Below are 25,992 nucleotides of genomic sequence, written 5' to 3'. Positions count from 1 at the left end.
AAATTTGGCCCACCCATGAGAGAGAGACATTATGGCCTTCAAACGGGGAAAGTAGCATTTGTTCAAGGCCACAACCCCAGCCTCCACCCCCCCCTCTCCTCCTCAATAGCTACAGACACAGAAATGGTACACACTAAGGAAAGCTCATTGTGGGACTGGCTCTAGTGGGTGTAATTCTGCACCAAGGCTTACTTTTGGGAAACAGACTTCAGATATAGTATTAGGGGACCACTAAGGTCTTTATAAAAGCATCCAAAGAGCAATCCAATGGGACCTTTAACATTCAATACAATCAAGCCTTCATTACATTTTTAAATTCCATGTTGTTGCGGAGTGGTCCTTGCTAGGGTAATGAACATTGGACTAGCATTCATCAGGTGGACCCAAACCATCTGCAGAAGAAGGATAATGTTGCTCTGAATCTGCCTGATGTATAAATAAGCAACATGTTTGCAGTAGATACACAGTGATGTGTTTTTCAGGGTGTTCCACTGCCACCGAGTGGTCAAAGAAATTAACTTTAATTGATTTAGATGTTCCTCTGTTCTGTAGTGGCAATAAAACAAATTACTATCTTATTATTTTAGTGAGAACTAATAAAACATAAATAACAACAAACAACTAATGTTAGGGAAATCTGTTTATGTTTTGTCATGCGTTTAAAAAAATTAAAAATGTAGCGTACGATATAACGGAATATTGGATTTTTAAATAACCAAATATTTGCATTGGTATCGGCTTTTATCGGTCAGGCTCTAATGTACATTACATAACACAAATCAAAAACTAAAGAGTGAAGTAAAATCTGCCCTGAGACAATGGTCTCTTAAAGACAAACCAGACCCCATTTTGGAATTTAAGATTACTTTTATTTTCTTAATTTTCCCAACACAGAACCTCACATTTAGACAGCAACACATTAAACATCACACATAAATGTATTATCATAACCATGGCTTCACCAAGGCAAAACCCAGAAGTTCTTTTGTATATCATTTCACTCAACCAACCATTTGCTTTCAAAGTGCAATCATCATAGAAAACACACGCACACACTGCAACGACAGTAAATGGATGGAAAGCTCCAGAAGCACCTTTACCTTCTCTCTCTTACCAATATTACTACTCTGACAACAGCTTTCAATAATATTCTGATCATGTCTGTGTCTTGAACATGTAGGAGTAATAAGCAGCCTGTACATAAATAAATAAATAGAAAAAAATCGATCAATACAAAAATAAATAAATATGTCAGCAACAACAAATAATTCAACTGCCCTTTTTGTGAATAATAAAATAACCTGGTCATTTTTACAGTGCACCGCCTCAGATGATTATTGATTTACAACTTCGAGAGTGGGAGGGTGAGCCCACTTAATTCAGAAGTGTTCATGCATACTTTAAAAGTAAACGTCAGGGAGAAAATGGGGAAATGTTCTTAAATATTTTGTACACATCTCTGTAATCAAGCCATGTGAGTGGTTCTTATAATGACTGTCAATCTGTCATTTTGCGATGAATTCATGTTATCTTTTTCCGTATCAGTTTTTGTATACTCAGATCGTAAAACAAATAAACTTGGTGAAACAGGAAGATGCACTTAATGTGTCTGGTTTACATCGATAACAGTAGTAGTTATGGTAGTTATGGTAACAGGGGCAGCGGAGGGACCATCTACACACACTTTATCCCAAATGAGCCAAAGATTGGATACATCATGTGGTTGAAATATGAACACAAAAGGTTCAGAAGTACTGAAAACAAAATAACAAAACAAACGAATGATGTTTGGTCATCATTATAGACAGATGCTGTTAAATAGTGAGTGAATACATTTGAAACGGAAGAATACAGCAGAAACAAGCAAAAACTCAAAAACGTTTTCAGATGACTCTGTAAAGAGAGATACTTCCAGCATTCACCACCTTATGGCTGTAACAACGTTATAACAGACATAAGGCATTATTGACTCATCATTAGTATTGTGCACCAGAGCAGAATTATGAAGACATGTGTCAGAGGAACTTTTCTAAGCACTGCCAGTCTAACAAATTCCTCTTTATGGGTTTTCCAGGACAAGCATATGCCAGCACAATGTCAGATCTGTCTCACTGATGTCTGTCATATACGTCATGGCTTGGTTATACAACATGAATTTGCATTGTCTTGACTTCACGTTTACAAAACCCCAGAATGTTTGCTTTTACAGAATTCACAGTGTTATCATGCAATCATGGCAGAGTAGTAATGAGGTAGGCGTGAACCGAAACCTAATATTAACGTAAATGTTGCTTCAGAGCCTGCTAAGTCTGTTCCAGTGTCAAGGTAGATCTGGGATGCATGTTCAGCATGTGCATAGGACACACCAATATTCACATTGTTGACTTGATACAAGGATACTTCTGTTTATGTATATTTCATTGTATTTGCATGAATTGGATACATGGTATATTGAATGTACAGTGCTGAGGATAACATGTATTGGTTACACAGTATTTGTGGAGTTCCTTACAGCAAGCAGAAACAGAGCTTTATTGTGAGTTTTAGTTCATTTCTTTCCCCAGCTGCAACTTTACTGTTTTGGTACACTCTCACAGCTCTCATAGCTTCAAACAGCACACAAACAGATAGAGACTAGCAGGGGAACGTAGCGGAGAATTCAGGAGCTAAAGAGACAGATATTTCTCTCAGGAGTTGGTGGAGACCAAAATAGAGCCCACAGAGAGTAAATGTTAGAGTAACATTCATCAGGTGGACTAACAGATTAGACTTTAAATGAATGATAAATGCTCTGTGTCTGCTGGATGTGTAAATAGGCAACATTTAGCTAACAAGTACCCCGTCTCATCTTAAAAGGTGATGTTCTGCTGCCCATCAGTGGCAAACAGAAGCTAGAACACAAAGGCTTAATTTAGATCTGATTAAAGAACTTCATGCAGTTTGATCCGACACCATTCAACCAGCAGGACTAAGTACTCTCCTCACCCAGAGCCATACATCAACAGATAGACTGGACATCGCAGTCTTCAGAGGCAGCCAACACTGGGCCCATGGTGTTGGAGCAGTATCAGTGCTCACTCCCCCCCACCCTCTCTGATGTCTTTGGTTTGATGAGGGTAAACATGTTGGAGGTGATGGACTATCACACCTTCCTTTAAGCACCTGCCTGTAAGAATCATGGATAAGCTTTTGGTCCGATTCGTCTTGGAGAATAGCGCTGTAAAGCAATGAAATCGTGCCCGATCCGGCCTCGTGACCGTTTCTTACTGTGTCCCAATTCCATACTCCACACTGACTCTAAGCAGGTTTAGAGTATGTAGTGAGTTCACACTACATTATTGTAAATATGCTTAAAAGGTGTCAGGATGCTTATTAGACCTGCTTGATTGTTGAGTGTGCTGTTGATGGAAACTATGGTCCCACGATAGAGCCCGACCCATTTTTAAGGCCGATCTTGATACAAATATTTGGTGATTTAAAAATCTGATATACAGTTTATCCAGAAACGGGTAACAAAACAGATTTCCCTAACTTAAGTTAGTTGTAGTAATTTATCAACTAGTTCTCACTAAAATAAGATGATAATGCAGTAAAAATAAACTTATTTGTTCTATTGTCACAACAGAACAGGGGGACATCAAAATATATTAAGTTGCTTTTATATTTTATTGCTTTGCTTGTGCGGTTTCTTGACATTGGCATTCCTGTTAGTGAAGCCGTGAGTTAAATTTATTTAATGAGTTCCAAGTGCAAAAGCAGTAACCTATGACAATAAGTATAATACTATAGTGCAATTGATTCTGGATATTTTAGTCCGGTTCTGAAATCCAGAGTTTAAAAACGTATGAATTTCACATGAATGCACAATTTAAATGAAAATATTTGAAAGTGATCACATATGTAGTGAGTCGGACATTTTAAAATGTAAACAAAGTTGTCAGTGCTCTCTGGAGGACACTATTCTTTAATACCTAAAACAATAGCCGTGGCATTTCTGTTTTTTTTAAATAATAATTGGCTACCATATTTGCAGATAGCTATATTATATTTAGAGAAAAAAATAAACCAGCTCTAGTTGCCACTAAATCTACGTGAGTTTTGGTGTACTCACGCTAAACAAAATGGATAAAAAGATTACATGATAAAAACAGAGAAACTTCAAAGTGGTTTTCTAATATTTTGACCCAATTGCAGCATAACATAGTTTTTCACATCTGTAAATTAGGGAAGAAAATGCAAACAGAGGTATGAAGACGCCAGCGGCAGCTTAGGAAACAGATTTGTCAATTTTCCATTTACTTTAGCATTTTTCGCTTGCTGTTTTTTTTTGTCCTCACTTGAAATTGGCAGTAAAGAAGTCTTTCAAAGACGCGGTTTCACATACTGTACTTTCACACATATCCTTCTTTTTTTGTTAGAACCAGGTAAGAAATCACTATCTTGTATTCTAAAAGTCAAAATGCACAGTCAAACATAGTGCATAGTTTTTAATTTGTAGTATCAGTACATCATATGGAACTGGGACACTGATGTAGTGAAAGCAGTGTAGAGGTATCTTAATGCTGAAAGTATTCAGTGATGGGCCATGTGTGTAGCGCTGCTGATTATAGTGTTCACATATGAAGTGCAGTGGCTAAAATGCTTTAAAAAGCAATTCAACACCTTCTGAAAAGCTTGTCTTTGCCGAGCTCCAGCGTATTAACATCTCACCTTTCGGCAGTGATGTGCAGGCGTACTCTGGGATGCCAGGTGTGGTTACAGGTGCAACAAAGCCCACTTCCGACAACATGCTGAGAGGTGAAACAGGTGAAAGGGGCTTGAAACTCTAAGCCAGAGATGGCAGTGAAACATTGCTTCTAAGTCAGCTGTTAAGGTACTCTTTAAGGAGCACCTAGTAACTGAGGACTGAAAACACTGGGCATTTCCTTATGCTGACGATATAGATACGCACTCACTGTACAACCCGACCAAACTCTTTATAAAGCTCTCGTCCAACTTAGACCTAAAACTACTAATTGACTATATAATCTGAAAACCACAATATCTGAGTATATCACTTATTTACATTTTCATCTATGTGACAAAGTCACACACAGTCCATATACACATGCTCCAACATTAAGCTCAAATCAAAAAAGGAGAGATTATCTTTACTTTGGACTTATTAGGCTCTGTCAAAACAGGAAAGTCGGAAAGGATGGGAAGCTTAACTAAGAGACTCGGAGGACACAGGAGAGAGTTGGCAGCTGATAAAGGGAATAAATAACAGATAATTTAAACCTTATGATTGATCAACAAGCATCATTTGGGGTAAAAACACAAGGGATAAGCCCACCCACAAAGAATGTTCATTTTCATATAGTTATAGTTTCCAACCCTAACTTAAATAAATCACTCACAATGGACTGGAGCCACAAGCCAATTTTTTTCCCTTAATGGTAACAGTCAGTCTAATGCTTATCTTTTGATTCAACTTTGAAAAAGAAGAAAAAAACACATCTGAAACAGGAATTATTGCAATATATATTAAAAAGCAGAATGACATCTCTCTCTCCTGTCTATTTAATCATCCCTCGTGTATACCATCCCCCTCCGTATCCATTTTTTCACGCGTCCTCTTACTTCTTTCCTCATTCACTTCCTCTCTTGGGTTGCCGTTGTGGTCATGGGAACCCTGCTGACATGGTAACCCCCCCATGAGTGTTGGTTGGTGAGCGATCACTTCAGGTCGATGCCCTGAGTCTGGGACTGAGCCTTCTCCTTGGCCTAAAACACACAAATTAGAAAAGGTATAGGATGATGATGAATACAATTGAAATTTATTAGAAATGACAACTAGGAATCTTATGTGAAATGAAAATCACATCTATCAGAACCTATCCCAAATCTATTAAACATTGGTTATTGACGATGCAAATATGCTGCCAAAATCCTTAATAATGTGTTTTTTATTGTATTTTTCGCTATAGTAAGGTCTCTGTGTGTGCTTCTGTCTGATTGATGTGTCTTAATGTGTGTCTATGCACTTTTACACTGTCTACTGTGCATGCTACTTGTGTTTTTCTCATGCCATCAACCTGCCAGCTGTCATGATCTGCAATAGTGGTCGGGTCATTTTACTTGTCTATGCTTATGTGTTCTTGTTTTATGCTCATGTGTTGTATTGTTGTAGCTTATCAGATGTTTTAAGCCATCAACCTGCTAGGGACTGCATGACAATGAATGAAAATTACCCTGCATGGCTAGATCTGGCACATTTACATGTTAGACTTAGTGCTCATGTTGATTAATGTGTGTTGTCCCTTTCAAATAAAAAAGAAATCTAAAAAAACAAAAATCTATGCCATGCTATTTGAAAGATAAAGTTGTCTGTGCCCCCCCGCCACCCCAAACTGCCACCGATCCAAAATGCAGACCCAAATACAATGGGACCCTATTGAACCCATTAAAACAAAAATAATCTGGATGCGGCCCGACTCAGTCTAGGGTTAGGTCTTGGAAACTAAGAACTGAGAGGACAGATAAATATAGAAGGACAATGAACAAACTCAAGACAAAATAGTCACTACAACATGTGAGTTGCATCTGTGTGGTTTCCAACTCACCCTGAGCGAGGGCCGAGGAGGCCTAACTGGTCTGACTGGTCGTACTGGCTCTGCTACTGGGTTGGCCTGCCTTCGCGCCAGAGGCTCGAGGTCGTCAGCTACATCCGGACAACCGATGTATCCTCCGGCGCCAAACACTGAGCCCAGATCCCCTTCTAACAAGTTGTGGCTGGTGGGAACATTGGACGGTGCAGTGTCCTGGTTGGCAGACATGTTGCCGATGGCCATGTTGAGGGTGTCGGCAGTATTGGTGTTGGTTTTGTTGGTACTGGAGTAGCTGAGTTCGAGTCCCAGCAGGTCTTCTGATGCCAAATCACTGTCGGAGCTGTTGTTGGTGGAACTGACATCAAGCTCTGGTTTTACTATGCATTGGTTATTGTTCGCTTCAGGGAAAACGTCCTTACTCAACAAGTCCAGCACCTCCTGGTTGTCATGGCTACTTAAGTCTGGCAATTCCTGATTTTCATTGCTTCCGAGATCAAGGAGTTCCTGGTTGCTGTGGCTACCTGAAACTAGCACTTCCTGATTTTCTTTGCTACAAAAATCCAGGAAGTCTTGGTTGCCATGGCTACCTAAATCCAGCACCTCCTGATTTTCTTTGCTACCAAAATCCACTAAGTCTTGGCTATCTAAATCCAGCACTTCCTGATTTTCAGGACTGGAGAAATCCAGCAGTTCCCTATTCCCGTGGCGACAAGGTTCCAGCACTTCTTGGTTGTCATAGCTACAAGGTTCAAGTAGATCTTCATTGGTTATATTGCAACAGGGTTCCACCACCTCCTGGTTGTCATGACTACAGAGATCCAGGAATTCCTGGTTTTCATTGCTAACCAACCCCGCGTTGTCAAAACTACAAGGTTCCATCAGTTCTTGGTTTCCATTGTTACATAAATCCAGCAGTCCGTCGTTACTGTGGTTACAATGTTCAAGCACTTCTTGGTTTTCATGGATATGAGGATCTAGAACTTCCTGGTTGCTATAGTAACATGGTTCTATTTGCTCATCACTGTCATGGGGGCAAAGGTCCATTGCCTCCTGGTTATCATGGCCACAGAGGTCAAGTACCTCTTGGTTCTCTTCCTCAGGACTGAGCTTAAAGCCATAAGGGTCAGAGTCCCGTGCCATTTGGGAGGAAGTGATGTCAAACCCATAGCAATCAGTGTTTAGTTGGTCTGATTGAGAAGAGGAAGGCTCAGGGTCAAAGTTTAGATCGTTTTCAGAAGGTTCTGGGCTCAGTTCAACTTCATCAGGGTCTAAGAGGGTGTGACTTGAGTGTTCTGGACTTAGTTTAAAGCCATATGGGTCAAAGGAAGACTGACTGGTTTGTTCATAGCTCAACTCAAAACTAAGCTCTCTGTTGTGATCTGTGTCGGGCTGGATGAAGAGGTTTTGGGAGTCTAGTGAGTTTTGGGGAGTTAAAGGGTTTTGGGCTTCTTCTTCGATGTTGCCAACCGACTCGGCCCCCTCACTGGAGTCAACATAACAGGACACAGTTTGCTCTATGTCGCCTGTCCAATTTGGTTTTATCAGGACTTTTTCGTCAAACTCAGGGAGTGCCGGAGCTGAACGAGAACCCAGACCTAGGAGAAGAGAACAATGAGAGGTCAAGTTTCAAATCGTAGAGCAGCATTTATTGGCTGGTCTTTAAGCTTCTTAACATCTCCCAGTTACTGGGGGAACAAAACTTCAAAAGTGTACTTTTGAATAAGTCAAAGATGATCCACAAAAAAGTCAGACGCAAGTTGTTTTACCAGCTTCTGTCATACAAGTCTACAACAAGTATAATTTGACCACCAATTTTTTTTTTCAACAAAGCACGCTCTTAAGCCAGAATACCTCGTTCCCAAAAGAGAAATGGCCATGCATGCGTTGAAAGCCAAATACTACCGATACCAGTACCCGTATCGCCTCCGATACTGCCTGAAACGATGGTATTGGTTTCGGGAAGTACTGGAGTTTATACACCGATCCAATATCACATAATAAAGCCCATAAGAAAATCACTGTTAAAGTAGTTCACTAATGTTGTTTTTTCGTTATGACTGACTGTCAAACTGAATAATAAAAGACAGTTCTACAACATTCAATGTCTGTGTTTGTTCATGTTTCACAAAGAGTTTAACCCTGAGCCACACAGACAAGAAATCACATCACATCACATCCATACATGGATAGTAGCAAACAGTTGTTAAAGCATAGCAAATTATATGACATGCTGGTATCGGCTCAGTACTCGGTATTGGCCAATGCACAAGTTCAAGTATTAGAATCAGTATTGGGAAACAAAGAATACAAATACAAATCCAGAAGGGCAAAGATTTCTAAATGAATAAACAAAAGGGAAGCAGTCTGCTTTACCACAGATATTTGGACTACGTTGCAAAGGAAAAAGAGTATTTGATAACTACCACATGCTTCATTACTGAAGACTGGCGACTGAAAGGTGCATAATTGCCACATAGGATAACATTGCAGCCCGTTCTGTGGTAGCCGGGCTGCAGGACGTGTGTATGGATTTAAGCATAAATTACCTTGTTCCAGTCCTGCTGTTGCCTCGGTGGTAGCCCCACCAGCTAGAGATCCCAGACTCTGTTCTTCTATGTCAGAGGGAGGGGAGACGGTGCCAAGGTCCAGCTCATACCCATTAGGGTCCGATTCTATAGAATACTGACCACGGGACCTCCAACCCTGGCTGGGCTCTGGCCCCAGCTCCTCTGATGAGCTCTGAATGGGTTTAAATCCGCAAGAATCGTCAACCACAGCAATGGCGTCCAGGTCCTCTCGACTGTAGCTTATTTCTATGTCGCTGTCTTCGTCTGGGAACTCCGATTCAAAGCACTGAGTTCCTGTTGAGGCTTTGTTTTCAGCACAGGACAGACTAGTGTCTGCCTCATCACCAACATTTCCTGCCCCATCATCAGTGCCTATGTTGGCATCTGGGAACAAAATATCTGCTGCAAAAGGGTCACTGCCTTTGAAAGGGTCCGAAGCAAATCCACCTGGTAAACAGGGTAAGACACTCCAGTCAGCCTTTACACTGCATTAATCTGGAGATATTAAATGACATAAACCGTTTAGTTTGCTGTCGACATCGCCTGCCTCTCTGTAACAATGCATATTGCAAAATGTACAATTTCCCCTCTATATTCTAGGGAATTAGAAATATAAAGTATAATGAAATGGAAATATACAAGTATAGTACAAGTACTTTAAAATTCTACTAGAGTAAATTAACTTACTTAAAACAGCAGTACATAAATCCAATAAATTGTATAAACTTGCATTCAGAGTTTTAAACAACAACATAATTACAATTTGTGGTAAATACAACTTTTACTCATATACCTGACCTCCAATATTAACATGTCCAGAACAAGAACCTTAACTCAACTTTAACTTCCAAATAAAATAAAGTGTAGTTTACTGGTGTATTATTACTCACCGGATGAGTCAGTTTTAGGGAACAGGTCTTCATTGAAGAGGTCATCTACAAATCAAGTCAGAGAAATTGGAAAATCATTTTAAAGATATAACGACTGGACAAACCACACATAACGATTGTTTACACTAACTTGCACAGCTGTTTTAGTCTTTGACCGTCGGGAAAGAGAAAAGAGTTTATGACTATGTATCTAAAATTAAACCTGTCTTATCTCATGAGCACTTTTGAGCATGTGATTCGTGCTTTTATCAAGCTTACAGTTAGTACAAACTTGGACGCTCATCTTTTAACCGGAACTCGCAGGCATGAACACATGAATGAACACCAGTCCTGGCCTCCCTACACTGGCTCTTTTGGGTTTTTTAATGCTTTTTTATGGATTGGATTGGATAGAGTTTACGACTTCGTAAATACATAAGAAAACACACCAAACCACTGGCACAGAGTTTGGGTGAAATCCTTGATGGATGTGTAGGTTTCTCTAGCCTACAGAGGGAATTGGCGGCAAATGGATTTTGTAAAACAAGCTTAGGTATAAAAGTTTGTTTATGGCTTTGTCTCCCTCCGACGTTGCCATCGGTCACCGATGTCAGTCACAAATATCAAAGTATCAAAGAACTGCATTCTTTTCTTGTTGATTGACGACCAAATGCATCTCTCTTATGTGTGATCTGGTAGTACAGTAGTTGATACAGCTGGAAGACTTAGTGCTAGACCGCAAAGCAAACCATTTTACAAGTTGAACTTGTTTTGTGACATATGGATGACCATATGCATCTAAATATCAAACTTATTGTTGCTACCAAGTCATTCAGTAAAAGGTATTATCAGCATGACAGTGGCTTAGGCTCCATGTCTGATACATACGGTCACTCTGACAGTGGGCGAAGGGATCGGCTTGGTAGAAGTCCAGTTGGCTGACAGGGTTTGGGTTCATAGTGGACTCTTCCATCTCTCTCTCCATTTCCCCTTCATTGTTGATTGCTCCCTCCTCTAGGTCCTCCTCTATGTCAGATCTATCCATCTGTGAACCATGACAACACAGTGTTTTTCAATTAATGAGACAATTAAAGACCTCAGGGGCAAACATTTACCCACTTCCATCACCAGGTGGCCCTATCGCAGAAAAACGCATTTGGCCCTCTAACTCCCAAACTGTACATCGGACATTTAAAAACCATATGTCCACGTGTTCCCTGGATCCAACTGAATCTTGTCATTTAGGCCACGCCCATTTCCGCCTAGACTTTAATTTGTGAAAAATCGAGATTTATCGAAAACAAACTTTTTCGAACTCCTCCTAGACCATGTGATTTATCTGCACATAACTTGGCACATATCATCTCCAGCGCATATTACGCACAAACAAATTTGTGTAGTTAACTATGAAAACACCAACTTTGCCATATCTCGACCAAAGTAAATGCTTTCGAAGCCAAACTTTAGATTATTCCTTGGTATGACCCTAAATTTGCACGGGGAGGCTTGGAACCAGTCATAACTGCTTGTGGTTCTAGTTGCATTTTGTGTCTGCTAAGATGCACAAAAGCACTATTTAGAATATACAGCCACTACTGGTACTGGAGCTAACTGGGAGCTCTGGCCATTAGCTGCAGCAACTCCAGTTAGCTTGCACCGATTTTGGTCTTTTGTTTTCCTATTGACAGTACTTGTAGACATGTAGCGATCAAGATTAAGTTAAAAATTGTCCGGAGTTCTCCTTTGAAACAAATCTGCAATTCTTCAAATGATATTCTCTGATAATGTTTCACTAAATATTTTCTGAGAAAATTGAGCAAGTATGCGCATGGTTTCATCAAGTTAGACAAAGTAATTGTGTATCACGATATCTCAATATACGATTTCATCCCGACATGATTCCGTTGAATATTTGTCCAGCCCTAGCCTCCACACTGTTGCATGTATCACATAATTAATGTAGTGCGTGATGTGAGGTGTTCTGTGGGAGTGAAACCTTTGGGGAGCTGGTCCCGCTGTCGTCTGCTTCTTCTCTGGTATTGGCTAGATTATTGCAGAAAGACGAGCCACTGGCCCTCTGGTCCCCCACACAGACAGAGAGGAAAAGACAGTGAGAGAGCTTTAACATGAACAATATTTTTAAATAATGTTCCTTCACAGTAAATAAAGTTAAACTGGATCAATTGGATAAATGCAGTCACACCACACCTGTATTATATTAAAAGGATACTTTGCCAATATTCAACCAGCTTTGCATCACAATAATGTTGGTAGTACGTGTAAATATATATTGTTAAACTTCCCTCCATCTTACCAGTGCCCAGATCTGTCTCAGATTTATGAAATTACACAAATGAAAAGGTCACACTCTGCACTAGTCCTTATTATTCCATGTGGGGATTTGCACAAGGCATTTAACAAAAGAATGGTCTAAATCAGCTGTGTCAAACTCAACTTCACTGAAAAAACGGGCCAGACATGCATGGTTTATTTTTGACTGGATTGATGCATGTCTCACATAGTCTTCTCAGTTACAGTTTAGTCAACACAAAACCCTAAAAAAGTTAGCCAAAAAGATCCTCAGCCATCATAGAGAAAAGCGGCCAGAACTACAAGTAAGTTTGAAAAAATATGGAGAAAAAGTTAGAGAAAGTGCCACAAGCCTCAGAATAAGTAACAACAACTTTGGAAAAAGTGACAAAAACTTTTAAAAAGTGACAAAAACCTTGAAAAAGAAATCAAAACTAGGTGGGACAAAATTTGTGTGAACTTAAAATGACATGTGGGCTGGATTTGGCCTGTGGACCTTGAGCTTGACACTTGTGGTCTAAATCAAAGCAGCAGGCCGTTATTATTATTCAAGTCCTTAGTCTCTTGTATGGGTCAAGATCCAAAAAACTGAATCATACACTTCCTTTATCGTCTGGTAAATGTCAATGTTGTTCAAAACCCACATCCCCAGTCTGTTGCAGAGATATAATTCTGCAATCCCAAACTGAGATTACTCCAGTATTGTCACTACAGAATTACAACCATAACCAATTATTTTACAGCGTTGGCTTAAAAAGGCTTTAGGTAGTACTCAGCATCATTACTGTGATTTACCATTATCAGGTCAGCATAGGCAGGCAGTGATTGGCTCCTTCCCCAAGGCCTCATAGGCAGCGGGTCATCTTCGGTGGTGTCTGCAGGAGAAGTTGACTCCTCCAGCTGGCTTTCTGGAGTGACTGCGCCTCCTGACAGAGAATACAGAGTGTGCTCCTCCTACAAGGAAAGGAGGAGCAAGGAGTCATGAGGAAACATCTGTATTAGTTACCAAAGAAAGCACTTCCTAACATTTCATTCTAAGTATGAGAATGAAAGGCAGAGTTTATCGTTTTCAAATTCAGTGAATTTCTTGCAGGAAAAGACACTTTTATCAGATGAAGGTGTTGCCTGGGCTTTAACTCTGATTGTTTTTTTAAAGAATTTTATTTTGGGGGTATTTTAGGCCTTAATTTTACACGACAGATGAAGTCATGAAAGGGGATACAGAGGGGGAATGACATGCAGCAAAGGACCGCAGGCCAGAATCAAACCCGGGCCCGCCGCCTCGAGGAATAAACCTCTAGATATGTGCACCTGTTCTACCAACTGAGCTATCCGGGCATCCTAACTCTGATTGTTAGTGAACTACAGGCTCTATGTAAACATGTAATAGGTGGTAGTAAGTGATGTTCAAGTCAAGCTTAGCAAACCACTGTCTTTATTTTCTGAGCTCACTGGTTTGCGGTCTCTGTTCAGTGTTTCGCAAAGTTTCATTTAGTTTACTTTTGCAATTCTGTCTATGAATCTGTAATGAGAGAAACTATTGGGCTCTACATTAATGCCGCCATCAGTCTGTGACTGGCCCCAGGCGAATTAAAGAACCCTGCTATCGGGCCTAAAAACTCTTCTGAGAGAAACCCTGATTAGTATTGATTTTGTTCAAGCCTACTGCTATCACAGATACAAACAAACACTAATACATATGAGAACATGCATGTCTTCAGGTACCTGCAGGATCTCTTCATAGGACTGCCGAATGGAGTCTTGCAGAGGAGTGTCCCTCTCTCCGGCCTCCTGCACCTTCCTCTTGGCCAGCTTCACCTCATCTCTGAGCCTCTTCAGCCTCCACCTGACTCTGGCAAGTTCCCTCTCATACTCCTCCACCTGGCTCTCTTTAAGCACCTCCTCCGCCTGCAGAGACAGGATCTGGCAAGAAAGGGCAGAGAGTCAATGATTATTAATCTTTCCAGGGTAACTGCGGTTTATTCTACCTGGACCCTATTTTCCTACATTTGTGTGTGTATGTGGGAAGAAACACACTTTGAAACTGGTCCAGCATTGAGCTTGAACGCTGTAACCGGCAGCCACACACCAAGTCAATTTGGTCCACTAAAAGTGACATAATTATTCTAAATGTCTGACAACATAATGGAAAGAATCCCAACAGAGATAGGCCGTTAAAACCTATTTAAGGGTCCAATATGTAATGTATTTACTGTAATAAATCCAAAAATGACCCCAATGCATCAACAGATATCAAGGAAACATGCTAAGTTGAAAGGCAAGACTTTTCTGACAACAATGCTAATGCAAGTATTTTCTCCTTTTGTAATTTCCATTCCATGACAAAATTTCTGTTTGTGTTTTGGCCTGTGTGTTGTTATCAACTACCCAGTTTGACAGCCAGGCCGGGTTGCCAGATCTACCTGTAAAAACGTAAACCCAGCTTACTACAACTGTAACGTTAGTTTAGCCATGAAAGCAGCACAAACAAACAGGATCAAAAGAAGATAGATTCTACCTGACCTAAAAACACTGGCATGTTTTGTGACCAACAGTTTCGTGCCCAGGAACTTAACAAACCCCAGGTAAATATTGGAGATGTATTTGAAAGATTGAGACCGTTTAGAGCCCAAAAGGAGCATTAGCTTCACGTTAATTTATCACGGCTACTAGGGACGGTTATGTTATGTCATTTCAACATTCGTGTACTGACATTGAATTATATAGTTGTAGTACCTGAGTTGTTTACATACTCGCAAAAACAATTGAGACACAGCCAGTAATGTGATCTCGATCTTTAGTTTAACCAGAAACAACTCTGAGGTCAGTAGCGCTAACGCCAATTAAAAAAACAACAACAATACATTTAGCGTGTATAGAGCCAACATATTTTGATACGTAAATTGGTAAACTATGTGTCTATTTCAACCAAAACTAGAGTTGTGATGGTTGGAAAAGTGGAAAGATGACCCAAAACGTCTTTTTACATAGTATTATTTTGTTACTGTTGATTTTGAAGGAAGTGTGTTTCATGATGCTAACATTACTGTTTACATGGAGTGTGGTGGCTTTAACGAACGCAATTTATTGAATGTTTTAGTGTTTAAAAAAAGGATCTTACTTTTTAACATAAAGATTGACCTCCTTAGAAAACCTTTCCATAATGTTGTTAGACACTTAGAATATTAATTTGAGTCTGTCAGCGGCAAAACAAGCACTTTTGTGAAGGTAAATACAAGCTGGACAATTGTCCTATTAACTTACATTGTAGCTTGCTTAATACTGGACAAATGTCAAAGATGGTTGTACCCATGATTTACTTAAAAACCCAAAACAAAGGAAAATAGGGTTGCTAGATCAGGCTCCACTGTTTATCTAGCTTGAGATAGGGTAAAACCAATCCCAACCGTCCTGGGCAGGGCTGAGCACCAGATGCAGCAACAGTGCCCTTGCAAAATAGATAGCGGATAGGAAGGTACTTTACCCAGCACTGTACACCTGGTGAGCCAGACTAGTCATTTAGCAATTATAATTATCAGCATATGGTTTTCTGTCAAATACACTGTACTAGTAATATGACCATTATAGAGATGAACACTGTCCAGTGAAATGCAATTGTATACTGTTGTTTGAAATAATATCAACAGCATTACACATAGATTTGAATGATTAAGTATGATTTCTTTGTTGAAAAAAATCTGCTCGGACCATAGAAGTGCATCACAGACTGAAACAAAACCTCTAAAATAAATAGCTTTCAGAGGGAAGGTAGCATTATTAATTTACCTCCACATCAGACTTTATATATATATATATATATATTAGTTACATTACCTGTTGACTTTCTTCATAGCACAGCTGTCTCGTTGCCTTTATCTGCTGCACCAGCGTTTCTTTGTGTGTCTCTAATTTAACAAGAGTCTCCTCCAGCTCCTTGCGGTCCGACTGCTGCTCCTGGAGCTCCAAGTTTTCTACCGCCACTGCATTCTCAAGCTCCTACACACACACACACACACACACACACACACACACACACACACACAATTTAGGATGTAAGAATGATTTTTTCATGCATGAGGAATGATAAACCAGCATGAAGATGCACACACACCCACACACAGAGGTGAAATGTTCTTTCACAAAATCCAAAGGATCCTATGTAGGTAGAATAGTTTGATTTGTATTCTGTTATTAAAAGTGAACAGAGATAACTACCTCATCGAATGCTTGACCACATCAACATGTACGTTTGGCTCAACATGTGATCGATGGCAGCTTTCTTGGCCATTGGAACACTGCTTGTTGATTTACCCTAAGTCTGATAAGAACATTCATATCCTTTCCATCTGTGTGTGTCCACTGAACAAGTTAGCACTGTTGTTTAGCCTAATTCGGCTTAAAAACTGTAAGCGGGTAACTCTGCTAGCTTAGCTTCAAAGCAGATGAATATGCCTTTAAAGCTTCAGCGCGTAACTTTTTGATATTTATGAACATCCGATACATTCAAGCCACTGCCAAATGAGTTGCTGCAATGCTAATTATGACTGTCAGCAATGGTGACTTTCCCGTGCAGAAACTCAAGTAAAGATATTTACCTCTTCTGAAGAGTCTCTCATGTTTTTTTAATCATATGTGTCCTCCTTGGCTACTAGCAACTACGTGAAGGGGTGCAGTTTTCATAACTCAGAATTCCTCATTAGGGACACAGAAACTACGCACTATAGCTTTAAACAAGTTTGTAACCCATCCCAGTGGTGGAAGTAGATCATTTACTTATAAAGTACTTATACCACACTGTGAAAATACTAAGTAAGAGTCCTGCATTGAAAATCTTACTTAAGTAAAGGTATGCAAGTATCATCAGGAAAATGTACTTAATTCCAGAACTTAAAGTACTCAATACAGAAAAATCCTTACATCCTCACCCAGAAACTGGAAAATATCCAAACAGTTCTGTCAATCAAATAAGTGTTTAATGTTCTAATCATTTCAGCTGTACTCATAGGCCTGTATATTGTTGGGTAGTTTAATTTATAATAAAACATCAGATTTTATAAACGAAAGTGGCATGAAAAGAAAAGACTAGAGTAAAGTACAAGTACAGTACTTAAATAAAAATACTTAGTTACAGTGTGAATACATTTTGAAACATGTTTCCATTCATGCTAGAGCAGAATATTACAACAGAATAAACACTGAGCCAGGACTGGAATGAACTAGTGGATGCTGCAAACTACAACTGGCCGCTTCATTATAGTTTAAACCAACAACAAGTGCCCTTCATGATGGGATTAGGGCTGGTATTGTTAAAAAATATGTAATACCGGTACTGATACCAATAACAGTTCCTAAACACTTTTTTGTTTTTTTGATACCAATAATGTAAAACAAAAATAAATTACAACATTACACGTTTCGTCACCAATCTTTTTATTTCTATTTCAGCTCCTACTACATGAGTCCCGTTTCGTAACGTAGAGTCTTTCCTGTGTGTTTTCTACGATGTTTAACATTAGACACCCAATCACAGACCTTATTAGATCTTGGTAGAAGCATGCTGTGTGCTTATTGTCTCATTGACATTGATGAGATTTCCTGTTAGGTATTGAAATTCGATATTGAATGATGAGGACTATACTTTGGAGGCAATTTGGTCGGTGCCTAAAAAGTGTTGAATACGTTACCCAGCTCTGGCTGGGATACTGCCCGCCACAGGCTTTCTGTGTGCCAGTTAGTTTGTGCTGATTTGATGAATGTGAGCTTGATTGACACATTGTGTCAAAATGGGCATCTCTTTTCTTCAGATGAAAAACTCAAACTCTAAATGTCCGATATGATCACCAAACAGATGTTCCAGTGGTATCAGTATTGTATCGCGTACAGGTCCATCTAGGTCAGAGGTCCAACAATCTGCTCGGAAACTCAATACAACATTGGTGCTCAAACAACTCGTCAATAAGTTGGTCAATAGAAAACACTTTTGATGATTGATAAATAATTAGAGGTTTTTTTCTATCGGGGAAAGTAAATGGGAGATCGATCTATAGTGAAAATAATCAGTTGCAGCCCTGATCCCTGTCACGCCAGAGCTTCATCATAATCAGAAATGTTAGACTTCTTCTTTAGTATCAAAGTAATCCGGTGCTTGATGTCTGAACGTCCAGGGTTTCAGTGCAGACCGATACTGCTGGTAGCTCAGGCAGCATCACTTTTCATGTGGCAGATTCACCAACATGTAAAAAAATATAAGCTATAAAAAGCTAAGCTGTTTTTGTTTTGACAGGACTAAGGCTCAGCATGTCCCATCTGTTATATATCTGTACATTCATATTCAGATAGTTACGGGGTTTTAAAAACCTGTAGATGTACAAGCCAACTTCTTCATAATTACTGTCCAACATGTATAGTACCACTGATATGTCAAATGATGGCTTTCTGAGTAGCCAAACATATCCTCAGAATAACAATGATTATGTTTACATGCAAATAATATTCCAGTTTTTGCCCTTGTTGATAAGCTGTTTACATGGCTAATGAAAACAAATATTCACCTAATACTCTGGTTTACATGCAGGCTTTTTTTCTATGTTTTCTACAAGTAGCAGACTTGTTTGACCGGTCCTCCATCTTTCATTCCTTCAACCACCTCCTTGAATAGGTTGGAGTCGCAATTTTTAACAAATATCCCAAAAACTGTTGGTGCCCAAGTCTTTTAGAATGTTTAAAAATAATGTTTAAAAGTAGCTGTGTCTCTCCTTTTGACCAGAGATGTTGTCTTTTCTACAGCCTTGCAAACTGTAGACTGGTTGGTTGGTGTACGCAACGCACAGAGCTGGCCGTAAAACTGTGGTAAAAACCTCAATTGAGACACATGTTCCAAATGTCCAAAGAATGTTTCTAAAACCTTAATAGAAACAGGGTATATCTCACGTCTTGATCAGAAAATGCTATAACTTGAAAAAAGCCGTATTCGGAATGTCCAAACTGAAAATACTGTTTACAAGAACTTCATGAAATTTGGAATATTGTCATAGTTGGAAAAATAGTGTTCATAGTATTCTGTGAGTGTCAACTTATTCAATGCATGGCATGCTAAGGAAAGACATATTGTGTGTGTAAAAGGGGAAACCAAGCAAAACAGCTAGGAGTTCATAGAATATAAATATAATAGTATAATATATTTTATAATAATAGTAAAGCTGGGGCCTTCAGGGCCCCTGAGGGTCCGAGCTTTGCCCAGTTGGTAACCCAGACTTGCACTCAGCCTATGTGTATTTATAGCTTTGTCCAGCTTGTGGACAGTTTGACAGCATCATGACATCACATGAAAGCATCATGGGAAATGCAGTGATGGAGGAGTCTCAAACTGGAAATACCTTACATACGCACGCATACGCATCCTTATGATTTATGTCCTGCCCACATCATTTATATTAACAGAAAAATGTGATACCAACACAAAACCCACTCACAAAGATGTATGGAAACCTGACGTACAGTACACACACAAACATGCACACACCAGCGCTAGGTGCTGCGGTCTTCTTACTCTGATCTCGGTTGCCTTGGCGAGGACTCTCTCATCCGTTTCCACGACGTCGGTGTTCCTGGGAGACGACCAGCAAAGAAGACAGGAGTGTTTAAGGAGGGAAGAGAGGGAGCACTCATTCTTCCAGTCTGCCTTCCCCGCATCATGCCCTCCTTCCCATGATTCCTCTATTTTTTCCTGCTGCACTGCACGCTCCTCCATTGCTGCCCTCGCTACACTGCAGAGGAGGCGGAGCTGCCTCTCTAAACGTGTGTGTGTGTGTGTGTGTGTGTGTGTGTGTGTGTGTGTGTGTGTGTGTGTGTGTGTGTGTGTGTGTGTGTGTGCCCGGGGTGAGGGAAGCATACAGGCAGAATGCACCAATGTGAGAATGGGAACGGAGAGAGGGATGAGTCAGAGTTAAAGCAGCAGAGTAGAGTTATCAATCCATAGGAACATTTATTTCCTCTCCTCTATTCTCCCCCCTTAATGTCTTTCCTCCTCCTTTCTTTTTCCCTCCTACCCTCGTCATGCTGCTTCTCTAGTCCTCACACATCCCTCACCTTCTCCTTAATTTCCTTTTCCCCCTCCATCACTGGCCACTGCAGTATGCATCACACACACACACACACACACACACACACACACACACATAAAAGTCCTAGAGAGCACAGAGCAGCTGTTTGCACAGGCAAACGTAGCCAATCAATCAATAATCATTCTCAAATGTATTTTAAATATGTGGCCAGATGATTCATTGTAAAATTTCAATTTTCCTGCTTCAGTCATTCAACACCTGTAATACATTTATTATAAGGTTTATGATTTTATTAAAATTACTATTCATCACTGTAAATCAATTCTAATCAAATCGTGTAAAATATGTAATGATTATAATAATAGGAATACATTTGATTCGTAGAGCGATTCTTTCGAAACTCCACGCTGCTGTAGAGCAGAATAGGTAAGATCAAAAACCTAAAGCTAGCGTGTTAAACACATATGTGACTTTTCATATTTGCCTAGTCGTAAGGCCTGCGTGTTATAAGCCATACACATTTTGAATGTGCGCAGTTCTGTGCGCGCCGACAAATGTGTAAACATGTCACAGTGACTCAATGCAACACAAATCAGCTTTTATGGTTAGCAGCCATTTTTGTGTATATAGGGGGGACAAACCTGCTGGTATTGGGCATGCGTGCTCGCTGTTACACTCACGGGAAATCTTGAATAGAACAGAGGCACGCTTCTCCTGTGACGAGTCAAAAAGTCTGCAAAAGCAGCAACAACTTGCGTTTGAGAACCGGGAACCAGCTTGAAAAATTAATCAAACAAGGAATTAATGGGGATATGTTGTAGTGTCTAACTCAATAATTAAGCTACTTATCATTTGTAGCTGAATTGTAAAGAACTATATGACACCCCATTGGGGTTTTAAAGACAGCTCACAAATTAAACATGTGATTAATCATGTCAATTATTCTTTCCCATTTGAGTCTGAGCTTGTGACAGTGTGAGTAATTTCTACTGCACAGCTATGGTGTCACTATGATTTGGGCTTACAGTCCATGACTGTAACACAAGCCTGCACTACACAACTGTGCTGATGTTAACCCAATTACTGGCAGGGAGCAAGGGCTGCTTTATGTGTTCACTCATTCATTCATGGATGCTTCACTTGGTAAGTATGCCGATTCCACTGTTCTGATCTGTTAAAAGAAACAAAAGGATCTGACTCACCTAATCAATCAATTTAAAATGCTTTCAGTTTGAAGAATGCATGACTGTTTGAAGCAGGCATTTTTATTTTCACAAAGCCAACTTATAAGACAATATTGTTCAGGCATCTCCAGATTGGATACTGTAAATTATGTCCATTACAGAATGTTGTGTGATAGAACGCTTTTCTATCAAATTAAAAAAGACATTCATTTCAGTTGAACTATAACTTTGACTACGGCAATGACTATGATGTGAAAGTGCTCCTTTGTACTTTCAAAGCCAAAGATAATCAGCCAAATGGAGCTCTGCTGAGGTTTTTAATCCCTTTTAATCAATTACCCTGAAACATTTACTGAACACTGCGTGCAGGACCATCTTGCAGCTAAGACGTTAGTAGATCATTACAATTCCATCCATCAGTAACACAATGCAATAGTGTTATATTGGTCATGGCTTCCATGCACTTTCTGTAATAAACAAATTAAATAAAGCAAAAATCCTGTCAGATGGGGGACCATGGGACGAAATCTTATTAAAATGGGGGTCTGTGGTCTAATTTATGTCAGTTTAATTAAACTGACATAATATTATTTCATTAGTTTAGGAGTCCTTTAGGTTAAAAGGTTTGGAACCTAACTATGTGGTTAAGTTTAGGAAAAGATTGCGGTGTGGGTTTAAAGTTTTAGCGCGTAACGTTTTTATTTTAACGAAGGCCTGTTACAATCAAGCCATTGCAGGGTTTGTGACGCTCAAAAAGATTAATCCACTGATTTACACACGTCTCTTCTGCCATGTAAGTCTATGGTTAAAAGTCTTTTTGGGCCCCGTGGCATCACGTGACGGAAACAGCAGTTGCAATTCCACCGTTTGTCTCTGTCAAATCAGCGTCAAAGCACTTTCTAGGGGCCTGGTTTAAATAAGTACGTTAATCCATGAAGTTATCACAGCGGGCGTGTTGCGTAGTCAAGCAAACATTTTTGGTTGTGAAGTGGGCGTGCCATGTAACAAAGATCAACTTGTGAAGTATGCGGCCAGTGGCAGCTTATACCAACAGTCTACATTCAGTGAGTAGCACTAGCTGATAAATTACAACAATTGCAGTAACGTTCCAGAAATGCTAACAAATTCTCACTTTTATCTTGTCCAGACTGATCTCATGACATGCTTTTGCTTTTTAGAGTGTTTGTCTACACGGTTTGGCCTCCACTGACTTACATTACCTCGCGATAGCGTGTGAATTTACACCGTAGCGTAGTATGAAAGGTTGCAAATCTGCACTGAGAGGTTGGTCGTGGTGGTGGATGGGTAAAACACAGGACTTTAACCCAGGAGACCGGGGATCGTGTCACGTGTGTAACGTTTCCTAAACTCAACCGTTGGCTTTTTTATTTTTTACTAAACCCAACCAGGTCTTTGTTTCCTAAACCCAACCCGCGGGTCACGTTTCCTAAACTCAACCCTGGCTTTCTCCTCGCGATAACACGGTAGGGGCGTATACGTTGAGACAGACGCGCGGATAACACAAAATGAGTACAGATAACACTCCACTTGACTTAAGAAAGTCGGTGTTAATGGTTACGCGAAGTCATGATGTCACGTTTTGCATTGTTAATTACTGACACTTGGTCACTTGGCATCACTTTTTAACACTCTTGGCATTCCTTTGGCTTCATTTTTCATTAGGTGTATATGATTTTTTAAAGAATTACTATTGGCTATTATTTTGCTACACGATTTTTCCACTCTCTAAAATTGATAATAGTATAAGCTTTCAGCCAGGCTATATTTTCTATTATATTATTTGCATAGTATCAGCAACATTAAAGAAAGTGAATGTCATTTTAAATGAGCAATGTCAGAAATAGCTGAAAATGGGAAAATGATACTCAAGTAAAGAAAAAGCACGTCAAAATGTTATTTACTTGAGTACTTATGGGCCAACTTGGTTAGTACGCCACTGTAGGTAGGCTTAAGGTATATTTCGCAAACACATCACATACCAACATACGTTAGGTTCATTAAGCTTGTCTGTTTAAAAAACACAAACCTTGGCAGGCCCTGAGTTGCTGTAGCCTGCACTATTTACTTTATGCCTGAATCTGTTCTCTATTTAAAAGGTAGCCTAGCCCCCGTTTATATTTACATCTGTTTGATAAAAGTTTAAAACCGTCTTAAAATTATGAAAACCTGCTACTCGTGCAAATGTAGCTAGGATATAGCCTACTTTTGTCACTATTTCTGGAAGAGCGTTAACGGTATTTTTACCCTTCATCCTTCGGGTTTCTCGCTCTCGGCGTCCTCAGGCAGTCCAGAATAAAACGCATCATTACTGCAGTGCTCGCGCTCTCATCCTCTGACTGACCGCCGCCTCCGTTACCGAGGGGACTCGTGCTGCTGCAGTGCCCGTAAATCTACCAGCAGACAACGGGACCGTCCTTCCACTCTCAGCTTTGTCTCCGGTAACCGAGCGGCGTGTAGAGGGAAAACGCGTTAGCTCTGGCAGCGTAGACAGTCAGACCGGCTGTGGTTACAGCGTCAAACTGAAAGATAGACAGGACTTCCGGTATAACCTTTCAAAATAAGACCAGGTCGTATGACGGCGTCATATTCTGGTATTTACTTGTCAGCGCATTTAACAAAATAAGTGCCAAACGTGAAAGACCATGCACCAATATGTGATATTTCTCTGTCATTTTAGCATGGGGCATCATTGTTCTGACTACTATTAAATGTTAAAATGCTGCATTCACTCTAAAAGAAAATCCTGTTCCCAGTTTTCTACGCTTTGCTTGACGCAGGTCTCGCGCTGCTCTTCTGCTGCATCCCTGTTAGTCAGACTACAAAAACTAATTGCATCGTTTATCTACCAGTTCAGTTTGGTTAAAAAAAAAGCCATGCATGCTGAAGTCATGCTACATTTTATTTTACGAATAGACTGAATACAGACACATAGGGTACAACACACTGTATTTGATAGCTTTCTTTTTTCCCTGATTCTCACCATTGTGTGTTCCAGCAGTCCTGATAAACAAACCAACCATATGTCAGCCTTAAAATCCCCAGAATGTCAGAAAGAAAACAAATCCCTTTCCACTGATTAATTACCATCACATATTTGCATAAAGCCTGCAGCTCAGGGTCAACATTCTAACAGACAATATGGCACACCATTTGGTCTAAAATACATCTGCCTGTCTCACCCCTCTTCATGATTATCCTCTTAGTAATATTCGTTTGGTTTTTTTCACAATATTTTGCTAGAATATTGTGACAAAAATATAGTTCAATTTGATTTGGCCAACACACACACACACACACACACACACACACACACACACACACACACACACACACACACACACACACGCACGCACGCACGCACACACACACACACACACACACACACACACACACACACACACACGTATTGTAGTAATGTGAGGTGTCTCAGTATGCAGTAGTTCCTTATATACACTAGAGGGAGACATACAACCGCTGACAAACACAAACGTAGTAAAAGGCTTCTGTGGAGGGGTGCTGACACTGCAATGAATAAACTCATGAACCATGAAGATGAATAGACAGTATTTTCCTGTCTGTCTGTCTGTCTGTCTGTCCCTTTCTCTCGACCTGTCTGTCTATTCTCTCTGTTGATCGTGCCACTGACAGTCTCTCCCACTCCGGGACTGTCCTCACACCCCTTCTCTCTCCCCCTCATGCCCTTCACCCCTGCCTGACTCTCTCTCTTTCCCCCCTTCATCTGACATTACTATTGTTCTTGATCCCAGATGGTCTATTGTTCTCTGCCAGTGTGGCCTGAACATATCTGTACCCTGACTACTGATAATAAAAACAACACACGACCACATTCCCTGCAAAAAACAACAACACACACACACACACATGCACATGAAAACAGACACTTTTCAGTCTCTAAGTGGGCTTTTATCAGTGTTCAATCCTGATGGCTTTCTGTTAATTGCTTTCCATTTTGTTTGGCTGTAGTGCCTTCACAGTGAATAATGGAATTGTACTTCATTCTTTAATTTTTTGGTAATAGTGTGTTGAGATTTTAAATGTAATCACTAACTATCTGCTTTAAATTCTGTCTCCTAACCTTCAATTGTGACGGCAACTTGGTAGCATATGTTGCCTAATGGTGCATGCATTCTGTCATGTAGCCTGGTCATGTAAATGAAATAGGGCCTACCTGAACCTAAATTAGCCCAGTTGTTCTCTTACCCAGGCACTTGAACTAACTAACAACATAAACTTGTTTTTTCTATTTAAAATCATTGTAACAACACAATCTGAAGCAGAACAATTCCCTCTCCTTTCACATCTTCTACACATCCCTTCAAGTTTAGTGGTGTAGTGGTGCTCGCGCTTGAGTTCTTGCTGCCATCTTA

At 40.0% G+C, this 25,992-nt stretch overlaps 2 protein-coding genes across 6 annotated transcripts in view; one reads left to right on the top strand and one right to left on the bottom strand.

Annotated features, from left to right (window-relative positions):
- The window catches only part of LOC117954273 (tissue factor-like), a 29,086-nt gene extending 8,892 nt beyond the window's left edge, over window positions 1-20,194 (top strand). Inside the window, exon 8 of the mRNA XM_034887939.1 lies at window positions 20,133-20,194. The gene's annotated coding sequence lies outside the window, so the exon portion shown is untranslated. The remainder of the gene's footprint in view (window positions 1-20,132) is intronic.
- LOC117954265 (dentin sialophosphoprotein-like) lies at window positions 4,911-24,129 on the bottom strand. 5 transcript variants are annotated; one of them, XM_034887916.1, is made up of 11 exons: window positions 23,849-24,129; window positions 19,859-19,943; window positions 16,171-16,332; window positions 14,062-14,259; window positions 13,132-13,290; window positions 12,023-12,103; window positions 10,915-11,071; window positions 10,048-10,092; window positions 9,137-9,604; window positions 6,606-8,185; window positions 4,911-5,766 (listed from the first exon to the last, which is right to left on the bottom strand). In XM_034887916.1, exons 1-11 carry the CDS (start codon window positions 23,908-23,910, stop codon window positions 5,719-5,721), a joined length of 3,045 nt encoding a protein of 1,014 aa, XP_034743807.1. In that variant the 5' UTR covers window positions 23,911-24,129; the 3' UTR covers window positions 4,911-5,718. The 5 variants fall into 5 exon arrangements, with proteins under 5 accessions (XP_034743807.1, XP_034743808.1, XP_034743806.1 ...); XM_034887917.1 differs by having other exon boundaries at window positions 19,886-19,943; window positions 23,849-24,128; XM_034887915.1 differs by lacking the exon at window positions 23,849-24,129 and having other exon boundaries at window positions 6,606-7,190; window positions 7,248-8,185; window positions 19,859-20,149.
- Window positions 24,130-25,992: the final 1,863 nt, after the last annotated feature.

This window comes from Etheostoma cragini, chromosome 12, assembly GCF_013103735.1.
Source record: "Etheostoma cragini isolate CJK2018 chromosome 12, CSU_Ecrag_1.0, whole genome shotgun sequence".
Lineage (NCBI taxonomy): Eukaryota > Metazoa > Chordata > Actinopteri > Perciformes > Percidae > Etheostoma > Etheostoma cragini.
Note: the sequence above shows the minus strand (reverse complement) of the source record. Positions and strands in the feature narration are given on the sequence as shown.

Coding starts and splice junctions, on each gene's coding strand:
- LOC117954265 (XM_034887912.1), bottom strand. CDS start 20,086: ATGGAGGAGCGTGCAGTGCAGCAGGAAAAAATAGAGGAATCATGGGAA. Junction 12,104..13,131: donor CCTATGCTGACCTGATAATG/GTAAATCACAGT, acceptor GTGGGGGACCAG/AGGGCCAGTGGCTCGTCTTT. Junction 10,093..10,914: donor CGCCCACTGTCAGAGTGACC/GTATGTATCAGA, acceptor CTTGATTTGTAG/ATGACCTCTTCAATGAAGAC.